This window comes from Heloderma suspectum, chromosome 6 (genome assembly GCF_057233095.1).
Source record: "Heloderma suspectum isolate Gila_16-S chromosome 6, 16-S_ref, whole genome shotgun sequence".
In the NCBI taxonomy this organism is placed as follows: Eukaryota; Metazoa; Chordata; class Lepidosauria; order Squamata; family Helodermatidae; genus Heloderma; species Heloderma suspectum.
This window is the reverse complement of record NC_139463.1, coordinates 124,393,598-124,406,557: the sequence shown is the minus strand read 5'-3', so window position 1 is coordinate 124,406,557 and position 12,960 is coordinate 124,393,598. Positions and strand designations below refer to the sequence as shown.

At 52.3% G+C, this 12,960-nt stretch overlaps 1 protein-coding gene across 1 annotated transcript in view; it reads left to right on the top strand.

Moving 5' to 3' along the window:
- LOC146343019 (myosin-6) overlaps window positions 1-12,960 on the top strand; it is a 47,662-nt gene that overhangs the window by 29,421 nt on the left and 5,281 nt on the right. The window contains exons 22-35 of the mRNA XM_084806493.1: window positions 1,896-2,024; window positions 2,261-2,503; window positions 3,770-3,946; window positions 4,607-4,752; window positions 5,199-5,289; window positions 6,073-6,462; window positions 7,105-7,231; window positions 7,544-7,662; window positions 7,784-7,980; window positions 9,374-9,557; window positions 9,706-9,871; window positions 10,020-10,144; window positions 11,803-12,111; window positions 12,329-12,532. Of these exons, the coding sequence (XP_084662619.1) occupies window positions 1,896-2,024; window positions 2,261-2,503; window positions 3,770-3,946; window positions 4,607-4,752; window positions 5,199-5,289; window positions 6,073-6,462; window positions 7,105-7,231; window positions 7,544-7,662; window positions 7,784-7,980; window positions 9,374-9,557; window positions 9,706-9,871; window positions 10,020-10,144; window positions 11,803-12,111; window positions 12,329-12,532 (2,607 nt within the window). The remainder of the gene's footprint in view (window positions 1-1,895; window positions 2,025-2,260; window positions 2,504-3,769; window positions 3,947-4,606; window positions 4,753-5,198; window positions 5,290-6,072; window positions 6,463-7,104; window positions 7,232-7,543; window positions 7,663-7,783; window positions 7,981-9,373; window positions 9,558-9,705; window positions 9,872-10,019; window positions 10,145-11,802; window positions 12,112-12,328; window positions 12,533-12,960) is intronic.

Below are 12,960 nucleotides of genomic sequence, written 5' to 3'. Positions count from 1 at the left end.
CAGGACCGCTCCCAATGGTTTCATACAGATATTAAGTCTCACTGGGGACAAACTAGTGCCCTGTGGTTCAACTCCACAGTTCAACTGCCAAGGTGGTGAGGCCCAGTCGCCCAGTGCTGTTCTCTGGCACCACCCCACAAGTGAGAGCCAAGCCCCTGTAAGATGGTGCCTCCAATTCCCAACTCACAGAGACGGTCCAGGAGGATGCCATGGTCAACAGCACCAAAAGCCCCCAAGAGATCAAGAAGCGGTAGCATCACCATACACACCCTGCCCCCTCCCAAAGAAGGTCATCCATCAGAGCGACCGATTCTGTCCCAAACCTGGGCCTGAATCCAGTCTGGAATGGATCCAGATAATCAGTTTCCTTGATCACAGAGGTGTTTCTATTTTTAAACCTGCCAGATTGATTTGGTTGAGGTTACATCAGCCTCCCCACTCCTGGTGACCAAGCCGGCTGGGGGATTATGGGAGTTGTAGTCCAATACATCTGGAGGGCACGAGGTTGGTGAGGGAGGCTGGGTTAAAAGAATCCATTAAAACCCTTTAGAGGTGCAATCCTATGCATGTCTACTCAGAAGTAAACCCTATTGAGTTCAATTGGGATCACTCCCCAGGTAAGTTTATTATAGGATTGCTTTGTTAGCAACTAAAATGGTGCCCCTGATTTAAAATGACAGCAGTCTTCAAAAAATATTATTTAGTGCTTTTATTACTGGTACTTACAAAAAAATGCAGAAAGTTGGCACAGTCTTTGAAGAAGCAACAAAGGAGAGAAGGCATCTTTTAAGACGGGGCAAACAAAAAACAATACTTCCCCCACACACACAAACCATTGTGTTGTTCACTTGCAGATTTATGCAGATTGAATTGATTAAAGCTCATATGATTAATCAGCTAAGATTTCTTTAATCAGGCATCAGACCTGAAAGCTTCGTATCAAACAATCCAATGCCACAGAAATGCACAATGAATCCCGCAGCTGGGGTCACACCATCACACACAACACAAGACACACACAACACACACACACACACACACACACACATGCATAGAAATCAACCCATGCAGTCTTGCCCCAAATGCTGCTACAAGCAGAAAGTAGGTGTGTTGCAAGAGATGTCTACGCAGCAATACCTCTGGTTGGCTCAACGGAGTTAGAGATAGACAATTCTATTTTCGGTCCGTTATCAGTTTTGCATGTATTCAAACAGAAGTTTGTTCTGTCCAATTTCCATATCAGCCTGCAATTAAAAATCACACGCATGAAAATGTGCATTTATTTTTGCACATCATTTCCCCCAATATGTGCCTTTTGTACGCAAATCTTCTCTAATATATGCATTTTTCTACACAAGTTTCCCTAATGTACATATTTTTGTATGCAGTCTTTCCTGATATGCATTTTAAATGCCGTTTCTGAGCCAAGAACTGAATCCCAGAATTTAGAGAAGTGTACAAGTGTGCAACCCAAATAACTCTGATGCGAAAAATGTGAATTAGGTTGGTCTGTTTAAAAATACGAACCAAATGAAATTCTCCTCCATCCCTACAGGGAAGACAACCCCCTCCAAGGGTCATTACCCAATCAGGTGCACACACACAAAAAGTGCAATAAACTCCCTGCACAAACAAAAATTGTGTAGTGGTGAGAAGCCTAGGTTAAACCCCTTGCCCAGAGGTGCTGGTTTTCTACAAACAGTGTTTTTTTTCCTTTGTCTTGGGGAAAATGTTCAGATATGCAACCCCCATACCTGTAACCTGAACTGGAAAAGTCCAGGAACAGCTTGGCCACTTGAATCTGCTGACAATATAAACTGACCATTGCCTCCTCCTTTGAAGCAGCGATGGCCGAACTGGTTGAGTTTGACAGTCTTGTTTTCTGTTCTCCGCAGACCATGAAGGAGGAATTTGGGAGGCTGAAAGAAGCTCTGGAGAAATCGGAGACACGGCGGAAGGAGCTGGAGGAGAAGATGGTGTCCCTCCTGCAGGAAAAGAATGACCTGCAGCTGCAAGTCCAGGCCGTGAGTGTGCTTGTACCACCACATAGTTACGCCTTCTCCCCTGCCTCCGCGCCATCCAAATGCCCACATAAATGGTCCCCTGGCCTGGCAATAAGTAGCCCATCCTTCCCCAACATGGTGGCGTCCAGATGAGTCGGGACTACATCTCCCATCACTCCCACCCAGGGGATCTGGACGCATCCAGATTGTGGATTGCTGAGAGTCGCCTCTCTTTTCTTCTCTCCTTAACCCTCCAGGAGCAAGACAACCTGAACGACGCTGAAGAACGCTGCGACCAGCTGATCAAGAACAAGATCCAGCTGGAGGCCAAGGTGAAGGAGCTGACCGAACGGATGGAGGACGAGGAGGAGATGAACGCCGAGCTGACAGCCAAGAAGCGCAAGCTGGAGGACGAGTGCTCCGAGCTGAAGAAGGACATCGACGACCTGGAGCTGACCCTGGCCAAGGTGGAGAAAGAGAAGCACGCCACGGAGAACAAGGTGAGTACAGGGCAGGGGGCAGGATGCCTTGGGAAGACAAGCTGTGACGTGTTAAATGTGGCGGCTACTGGCTTAGACTCTTAAGCCCCAACCGTCTTAAGCCCCAACCACCAGTGGGCACATGTGGAATTTTGAGAGAGTGTCATGGGCACTCTCACAAAATGGCTGCACCTTGGATCGCTCCTTTAGAATTCTGACTGAAACCTGGAGCGGATTCGCCGCCCCACGGACATCAGAGCCACCAGCCTCCCCTGGTGTTAAAACAGGGGCAGGCAACCTTTTTAGAGTCAGGGGCTGCATTGGCCCCTACGGAACCCCCTGAGGGCCGGGCCGCATGAGTGGTGAGTGGGGCTAACAGCAGTGGAGAAACAGCACTTTGACCAGCTGATCAGCTGGGGGGCAGTGTGGAAAAGTGGGCAGGGCACCTCGGGCCTTGGTGGGCTGTAAAGACAGTGGCCTGAGGCCATCCACAGGCCGCCCCATGTGGGTTAAAAGATGGGTGGAATTACGGCAAGAATCTGGAAGAGGAGCTGAGTCTTGGGGTGGCTCAGGAACCAAGGATTTGCTAGGTGGAATATTGGCAGATTGGACAAGCTGGGTTGAATCTCCTGAAGTCCCTTATGGTCCAGTCTTCTACTCCCTTGCCTGGGGGTGAGTCCCACTGAACTCAGTGACGCTTGCATCTGGGTGGACGCATACAGCATTGCAATATAAGTCTTAGTAGAGCATTTTCAAAATGGATTAATTTGGTTGAGATGAATTGTTGTTGTTGTTGTTGTGTTCCGTCAAATTGGATTGTATTTGGGTAGACTTGTGTTTTGCCAAAGTAAGCTGGCTTTGGATGGTGTATTTGGCATCAGATGTCGAGCAGAAAGATCTTTGAGCTTGTTTTGGATCGAGTGTGTCACTGAGTCAGTAGAAGATGGAGAAAAATGCAGAAGCCAAATTGGGCTGGTTGGGTAAGGCTGGGTTGGACTGGACAACCACAGTATTCCTCTGTCAAGTATTCCTCTTTCCATCTTTGCCTTCTCAAAACCCGTGGTGCTCTGTTGGGTTGTGCATCGCCACAGTGTGACAGATTAATGTCAAGGTAAGACCAGCCTTCCCCAACCTGGGCCTCCATCCTGGGGGATGCTGGGACTTGTAGTACAACACATCTGGAGGGCCCCAGGTTGGGGAAGGCTGCATTAAGAGTTCTCTCCTGGGTATGTTCAGGGCCATTCCTTCCCACAGCTTCTCACATCTTGGGATTTGGTCTTCCCTCAGGTGAAGAACCTCACGGAGGAAATGGCCGGCCTGGATGAGATCATTGCCAAGCTTACCAAGGAGAAGAAATCCCTGCAAGAGGCCCATCAGCAGGCTTTGGACGACCTCCAAGTTGAGGAAGACAAAGTCAACACGCTCTCTAAAGCCAAACTGAAGCTGGAACAGCAGGCAGATGACGTGAGTCAATAAACCCAGGCTGGGGAACATGGGCGGGAGGGTGCAGTTGCTCTCATGCCCTGCATGTGTGTTCCTGGTCGACAGCTGGTTGGCCACTGTGTGAAGAGAATGCTGGACCAGATGGACGCTTGGTCTGATCCAGCAGGGCTCTTCTTACGTTCTTAGGAAGATAAAACTACGAAGTGGCCCATTATACCGAGTTAGAGCCTTGGTCCATCTAGCTCATCCTTTCCCAATCTTGGTTCCCACTCACCCCCTGATGTTGTGGGACTACAACTCCCATCATTTCCAACCATACCACCCGTGGCCAGGGGTGATGTGGTTTGTAGTCCAACAACCTCTGGGGACCCAAGGTTGGGAAAGGCTGGGTCTAACACTTGTGAGACCTGGCTGTATTTTTGTCCGCCACTGAGCTATCAAAATCTAGTAGACCAGGGATGGGGACATGGAATCGGGTGAGAGGCTGGATCACCGCCCCTCCCCCCCCACTGAGACCTCCACAGGCCGGATGATGTTAGTGGGCGGGGCCATGCCCCTGACATCCCTGGTCTCCAGCCAAAGTGCTGGCTACTAAATAGACTTTCTGGGTGCGTAGTGATGAATTCCGCAATCATTTGTTAACCACCCCCTTCTTTTCCTCTTCTGTTCCTTCCAAAACAGTTAGAAGGCTCCCTGGAACAGGAGAGAAAGATCCGGATGGATCTGGAACGGGCCAAGAGGAAGCTGGAGGGAGACTTGAAGCTGACGCAGGAGAACATCATGGACCTGGAGAACGACAAGCAACAGCTGGAGGAGAAACTGAAAAAGTAGGGAAGGGCCCCTCTCCTCAGCATGCCTTGTGGGTGCCCCAGTTACAGGCTGGGGTGGAGGGCCAGCATGGAAAGAATCAGACAGGATGAGGGGCAAGAGGACTGAGGTCTGTAGGCTGATGTGGTACGGGGAGGAAGGGGCAAGCTGCAGCTCAGCCCGGCAAGCCAATGGAGGGGCCTCAGCCACCGGTTCCTCTCTTTCTGCAGCTGCTCTCTTCCTTGCTCTCTCATCCTTTCCTTCTGCTGCTTCTTGAACAGCTGCCTGGCGATGGGATCTAGGAAGGGTCTGTGCTGGGGCTGCCAGGAGGGTTTGGGCCCTGTGGTTGCTGCCTTCTTGAGCACAGAGCCTTGCGGGCGGCAGCCCGGTGAGCAAGGGGGAAATGCTGCCGACCAGAGGGAGAGGCTGTGGCGGGGGTGTTTACTTCCCGAAATTCCCCTTGCAGGAAGGAGTTTGACATCAACCAGCAGAGCAGCAAGATCGAGGATGAGCAGGCCCTGGCCTCCCAGCTGCAGAAGAAGCTGAAGGAGCTGCAGGTCGGTGCAGGGTGCCCCTCCAGAATGGCCCTGCCCAGGGCACTGGCGGGTGGGAGCGCCCTCGGCCCCAGACTGGCCTTTGCTCTTTTTCCAGCCCTGGGATCTCCGCTCTGGAACAGTCCGTGCTGTAGAGTTTCCCTGCCCTGGGAATTCCCCTCACTCTAGAGCGTCCGCTTTCAAACCGCCAAGCGAGTGCTGCTGCTCCGTAAAGGAGCTGCCTAAGATAGCCTGTGCCAGCTCCAGGTTTTGGAGGGCCCTTGGGCAAGATACCCCCAGTGGGCCCCCTCCCTCAGTGGGCCCACCCTCCCACCGCCATGGTCACCAGCTGCTCTTGCTTCTCCTCTCTCTCATCGTTGCTACCACTTGCTGGCTTGACAGCCAGGGAGCCAGGAGGCCGCAGCAAATCCTGCTCTCCTTCTCACCACTTGCTGTCTGGGCCAGAGCGAGAGGCAGGGGAACAAGCAGGTTGCAACAGTGAAGAGAAGCAAGTCCAGGGAGCTCTTTCCATGGGCCCCTGCTGGGTGTGGGCCCTCGGCAGGTGCCTGACCAGGCCTACCTTTGACGCCGGCCCTAAACATACTTCTAGTAGCACCAAAGTCCTGCCAACAATGGGCCAGCAGGACATGTGCTGGTGTTGTCAAAGGTTCTCAAGAACTTCCGTCATAGAGCTGAAAGGTACCAAAGGCAGAGCCAATAGCCCCCCACCCTGTCCAGTTGCAGAGATCTAGAACAATCCATATGCTGGCCAGACTGAGGGAACTGCCTTCTTTTCCTGTGCTGCAGGCCCGGATCGAGGAGCTGGAAGAGGAGCTGGAGGCCGAGCGCACGTCCCGGGCCAAGGTGGAGAAGCAGCGCTCCGAGCTGTCGCGGGAGCTGGAGGAGATCAGCGAGCGGCTGGAGGAGGCAGGTGGCGCCACCTCGGTGCAGGTCGAGCTGAACAAGAAGCGGGAGGCTGAGTTCCAGAAGATGCGGCGTGACCTGGAGGAGGCGACGCTCCACCACGAGGCCACGGCGGCCACGCTCCGCAAGAAGCATGCTGACTCGGCGGCCGAGCTGGGCGAGCAGATCGACAACCTGCAGCGTGTGAAGCAGAAGCTGGAGAAGGAGAAGAGCGAGCTGAAGCTGGAGCTGGACGACGTCGCCTCCAACATGGAGCAGCTGCTGAAAGCCAAGGTGCCCCATGGGTGGGGAGGAAGAGGGGCTCACTGAGGGGGCGGGGACATATGCGTTCATGCATTGGTGCCCTCTCACGTTGAGGCCGTTCCACCTGGAGGTGGAAGCTGGAAGGTATTCCAGCAGCCTTCCCTTACATGGCGCCCTCCAGACATGTTGGACTACAGCTCCCAGCTGGGATGTAGTCCAACACGTCTGGAGGGTGGTAGATTGGGGAAGGCTATGTTAGGACAATACCATGCAGAGTCCAAGCTGAGCCAAGAGGCATCCTATAGCGGGTCTTCTCTTGGCCTGGCTTGAGGACTCCAGAACCAGGAGCGCTCAGTGCACCCAGCAAGTGGTGGAGGGGTGCACAACCTCAGGGTGCACTCAGAATCCACTGGCCAGGTAACTTGTGCAAGCAAACAAAACAACGTAACAAAACAAACTCCACCTTGTTCCGGGGGCGGAAGACGCATTTGCCCTGTTCCTTCTAACCGAGGGCCACGAGGCGCCTCGTTAGGACCGAAAGGACAGCAGAGGAGACCAGGAGGCACTTTTGCTCGAAGCACGGATCGGGCTTCCTCGGGCCGCTGCCTTGCAGGCATCTGGAGCCTTCTTGGCTTTTTTTATCCTTCCTTCTCTTCCACTTTCTGCCGGCAGGTGAATTTGGAGAAGATGTGCCGCACCATAGAGGACCAGTCCGCGGATTACCGGGCCAAGCTTGAGGAGACCCAGCGGACCCTCAACGACACCAACACACAGCGGGCCAAGCTCCAGACGGAAAATGGTACCGTCCATCATTTTGCCCTTCTTCCCGTTCACTTACTTCCTCTTCCCGTTCGCTTACGTCCTCTTTCCTAGAGCTGTTCCCAAGGTCAACACTAGAAGGGGGACAGAGCACTTATTATTACCCTTAGCTCAGCCTTCCCCAAACTGGTGCCCTCTAGGTGTTTTGGACTTCAACTCCCATTATTCCTGACCATTGGCCATACTGGCTGGAGCTGATGGTAGTTGTAGTCCAAAACACCTGGAGGGCATCAGGTTGGGGGACGACTGCCTTAGCTTGTGGAATTGAATTTTTCCTCTTCCCTGCCCTCAGGAGAACTCACCCGTCAGCTAGAAGAGAAAGAGTCTCTCATTTCTCAGCTCACTCGAGGGAAACAGTCATACACGCAACAAATGGAGGATCTGAAGAGGCAATTAGAAGAGGAGGCTAAGGTAAAGTAATAATTCATTTGGGGGTGGCGGGTCAGGGTTGGGAGAATCAAGTGAAAGAGGCCCCGAAGGAGAGGGCTGAGGGGAAATCAGCTACATTTATGCACACCCCTCCTTTGCTCAGGCCAAGAACGCCTTGGCACATGCGCTCCAGTCATCTCGCCATGACTGCGACCTGCTGAGGGAGCAGTACGAGGAAGAGACGGAGGCCAAAGCAGAGCTCCAGCGCCTCCTCTCCAAGGCCAACTCTGAGGTGGCCCAGTGGAGGACCAAGTACGAGACTGACGCCATCCAGAGGACAGAGGAACTGGAGGAGGCCAAGTAAGTGAGGAGGCCTGGAGCTGAGGGCCCGAGCCCTGACCTTTCACTGGAGCTGGTACACCGACAGGCATGCCAAAGGGCCATTGGAGTGGTGTATCTAGGCTTGAGGAACGAGGCCAAGCTAGACAAGTCAAGGTACGGAACAGCAGGCAGTTGCCTCTTCTGAGTGGCTCGGGCCAAAGAATCAAGCCTGGCCTGACAGTTCTTATAGAAGGCCAAGTTTGTCACATGACCTCCTCTGGCCTATCATGGGTTTGGATGTCTCCTAAAGCTGCTGTGAGCGCCATTATTTTGGTGGAAAAGCAAGGTATAAATCAAATACATTTATAGTGGAGAGTGTGATTTTCTTGTGATTCCTTCCTTTCACCAGCGTTCAAAGTTGGCATCTGCGCCCCTGACAGCCCTGAAGTCCCCATTTGGGGGCCTGATGTGGCTTTGATACTTCCCGCTCTTCTTCCTCACACACACACACACACACACACACACACACACACCACCCGCCTGTCTGGCTCCTGGTCCCCCAGCTTCCTTTTTGAATGTCCTTCCCCAGCCTTCTCCCCCCTGCCCCTCCAAGCCCCATGGACATCACTCTTCACAGGTGGTTCCTCTAACGGCGAAGCTTTTGGCTCGGGTTATATTTTAAAATGGCAGTGTATAAGACGAGCAAAAAGCTTGTTGGTTGGAGGAGAAATCCCCACTAACAAGGCACCAAGGTAGGTGTGTAGGAGAATGTGAGCTGGGGGGTGGATTGAATTTTGTCACTGGGGAGGGGAGCCGCTTCTCTGAGGCCCGTGAGGCTAAAAGAGCAGGGGAGGGGGAACACAGAGAGCCCAGGCATCATTCAGACGGCCAGAGGTCCTTCCCCTGCCCACACACCCCGGCTGACCCCATGCTCATTTGCAAGCCAGCTGCTCTGCTGCCACCCTTCATCCAGGCAAAGACAGGAGAGTTTCCTTCTCCGTAGACCAGCGATGCAGAACCTCATGCCAAGGGCCAAATCTGGCCCTTTGGGGGTCCTGATCTGGCCTGCCAGGGTTCCCCAGAAGGCACCCTGCCAGGGTTCCCCAAACCCCCTTCCCCATGCCCCATCCCTTTCCACAACTTTTGTGCAGTTTTTTCCCCCATTCTAAAAGGTTGAAATGCCTCTCCAAAGGCAGGAAGACCCTGAAGTGACGCTATGCCGGTATTTGGGGGCCCTGCCCCTTTTGCTTTTGCCTCCACCCCCTTTTGCCTTCAGCCCCGCCCATCCCTGGAATGCGGCCCCCGAGAACTTTTCCGCAATGGAATGCGGCCCCTGGGCTGAAAGTGGTTCTACACCCCTGCCGTAGGCTGACAAAAGAAGCAGTCTCCCCGCCCCATGGTGACTGGCTCGCTTTTGCCTCTCGTGTGTCAGGAAGAAGCTGGCGCAGCGGCTGCAGGACGCCGAGGAGGCGGTGGAGGCCGTGAACGCCAAGTGCTCCTCGCTGGAGAAGACCAAGCACCGGCTGCAGAATGAGATTGAAGACCTCATGGTGGACGTGGAGCGCTCAAATGCGGCCGCCGCCGCCCTGGACAAGAAGCAGAGGAACTTCGACAAGGTGAAGGACTCAGTTGGGGAGAAAGGAAAATGGGCACAAAGTTAAAAAAAAAAAGCAGCAGAGGCTGCTGGGAAAGAGAGGAGGGAAGGAGGAAATGTTCTTCAGCTCAAATTAATTTCCCGGCCCCCTTTTTCCTCCGCTGCCTCAGACCCTCTCCGAGTGGAAGCAGAAGTATGAAGAGTCCCAGGTGGAGCTGGAGGGATCGCAGAAGGAGTCGCGTTCGCTCAGCACCGAGCTCTTCAAGCTGAAGAACGCCTACGAGGAGTCGCTGGAGCACCTGGAAGCCTTGAGGAGGGAGAACAAGAACCTGCAAGGTGAGTCGAGGCGGGACGCCGGCACCGGGGGTGGGGGCCCCCAGCGAAGCCTCTTGCTTCCTGGCCCCAGTAGCCAGGGGGCCCATCCCGCCCCTGAACGCACTGTGTTGAGTCTTAGCCCCATCTCCTGCTTCCTCCCTCTGCACAGAGGAGATATCTGACCTCACCGAACAGTTGAGCGAGGGGGCCAAAAACTCGCATGAGCTGGAGAAGGCGCGGAAGCAGCTGGAGGCCGAGAAAATGGAGTTACAGGCCGCTCTGGAAGAGGCTGAGGTGACCTCCTCTTCGCTTCTGGGCTACAGAGTCACCATCGGCAGAATTGCCACCGCTTCCTCGCAATGAGAAAGCCCAGCAATTAAGACCTTTTTCCCCCTATGTCTTCGTTTGTTTGTGATTTTTGGTTTTTTAATTTTGGGGCGAACCGCTTTAATTGTTTTTTACAGAAAGGTGGTATAGAAATGTCTTTAAAAAGTAAAAATAAATAAAATTCTTCACTAGAGATTCCTGGCTCGAAAGCCAGCTCCTCCCTGAGGCAGCATGAGGGGGGTTGTTGGAGGGTAGCAAATGGGGGCTCAGTTGCTGTTTTACTGCCAGCCTCACCGTTTGACATTTGAGCCTCAGGTGCTGAAATATACGAGGCCAGTCTTGCCTAAAAATTCCAGCTTCTAGTTCCAGTCCCTCAGATTCCTGTATGGGGGAAGAAGCCATTAAACAGCCCCCACTCAGCCAACCCCACAAAGGACAGAAAATACATCACATGGATTTGCTGTTAGGCTCCTGTCTATTTCCCATTCTTTCATTTCCTTTTCCCTCCTGATCCTCATTTGTTCCCCAAGCCCCGCCTTTTTTTTAACAGACTGACTGGCAGGCAGAAATGCAACTGGCAAAGCTTTCCCCGGTTGCAGTTTCAAGTGTTCAACTTCTGCCTGTCATAGACTGCTTGCACACTAGAGCTCTATAGCACTGCCATGACATGGCTTTGCATCAATGGCTACTGGTCATGATGGCTATTTATACGCTCTGGTATCACAGCCGGGAGGTTGCTATTGCATTCATGTCCTGCTGTGGGCTTCTCACATGCCACTGTGTGAAAAGAATGCTGGACTAGATGGGCCTTTGGTCTGATCCAGCACAGTTCTTCTTATATTCTTTTTTCACTATTACCTGGAAGCGGAATTAAATTGGAGGTTCTACACAAACACTTAATATACTGCTATATTATCAAGTAGTGCCATTCCCCATAGCCAAGACACATCTATAATGTTTACAAAGAAGTAAGTCTCATAGAGCAAAGGTCCCTTGCAATGTTAATTAAACTCTTCCTCCTTTCAGGTTCTGCCCATTTTACTTCTTCCTCTTCAGCATGGCTGGGGGATTAGTGATGATTTAGTCAGCTTCTGTTTCCTGTGTAGGGGCTATAATCACTGGTTTCCTTGGATTATTTTATTTTATAGTGAAATAGTGGTATTTCACTATAAAAGAAAAGAAATAACAACAGAAAGAAAGCGGTAATTATAACCCCTCCCTGATATCCATAAGGGCCACAGAAGCTGACAAGGGACAACGCATCACTAATCCCCAGCCAAACGCAACAAGAAGCAATAAAATCAGCAGAATCTGCAAACAGACAATGTTTAATCAAAGGCACAATAGCCCTTAAAAAACACATGAGAAGAAATTGCACTGGAATGCAACACTGTGATAAGGATGGCAATTCCAGAAAAAAAGGGTTACTGTGGAAACAGTACCCTTGGTCCATTAGAAGCTAAGCAAACTTAGCTGGTAGAGTTTGAGGTGAGAAACATCCTCAGTCTTGACATCATTATGCCCTCTTGTCTGTCTCCTTCCATCTTCCTGCCTCTCTCCCCTTCCTCCCCTCATTAGTCATCAAATTGTTCTTTCCCTCTGCTAATAATTCCCTGACTCTACAGGCCTCTCTGGAGCATGAGGAAGGCAAAATCCTCCGGGCACAACTGGAGTTCAACCAGATCAAAGCTGACATTGAGCGCAAGCTGGCCGAGAAGGATGAGGAGATGGAGCAGGCCAAGCGGAACCAATTGAGGATGGTGGAGTCACTTCAGGCTTCCCTGGATGCCGAGACCCGTAGCCGCAACGAGGCCCTGAGGGTCAAGAAGAAGATGGAGGGCGATCTCAATGAGATGGAGATCCAGCTCAGCCAAGCTAATCGGGTGGCAGCTGAGGCCCAGAAACACCTCAAGATCGCGCACGCCCACCTCAAGGTAATGAGGCGTGAGGCCTTTGCCCCTGTCTCAGTGGACCACAGTTCAAGGGGCAGAGGGTGGAGGTTTCCACAACTGTCTGGACTTGGTGGGGAGGCACTTGTGAGGAAGGCTACAGTTCCCTCAGAAAATGGAGGTGAAAGACCTTTGCTGTGAGCAGTTTGCTTACCGGTCGAAAGACATCTGTTCTAGGGCCTTCATGTTTTTGGTCGCCCAGGACAGCCAGATCCAGTTGGATGACGCCCTGCATGCCAATGAGGACCTGAAGGAGAACATCGCCATTGTGGAAAGGCGGAATGCTCTGCTACAGGCCGAGCTCGAGGAGCTGCGCAGTGTGGTGGAGCAGACGGAGCGTGGCCGGAAACTGGCTGAACAGGAGTTGATCGAGGCGAGCGAGCGGGTCCAGCTCCTGCACTCCCAGGTGAGGAGGGACTCTTGCCAGCACTCCAGCGATCCTCCTTTTATGCCACTTTTGTTCAGATTTGTGTGCTGTTGTTATATCACACACAGCACTTCACATGCTCTAAAGTTTAGTGAATAGCTGTTACAACAGTCTTGTGAAGGAGGCCAGTTTTCTTCTTTCCTTATTTCTGTCCTACTTTTCACCAAAATGACGCCCAAGGCAGCTAATAGAATAAAATTCAGATTAAAAACAAAATCTCTGATAAAAACGTAACTTTAAGGACAGACCCACCAAAACACAATTAAAAACACAACGAGGTTATTGCCCCCTTATTGCCAATGGGCAGAATGGCGGCCTGCCTGAGGCCATCCTGTGAGTCAGTTGCTGAGGTGATTTTTGAACCCACCACATGCTGTTAACTCCTCTGCGGCTACGACGTCTCCTGA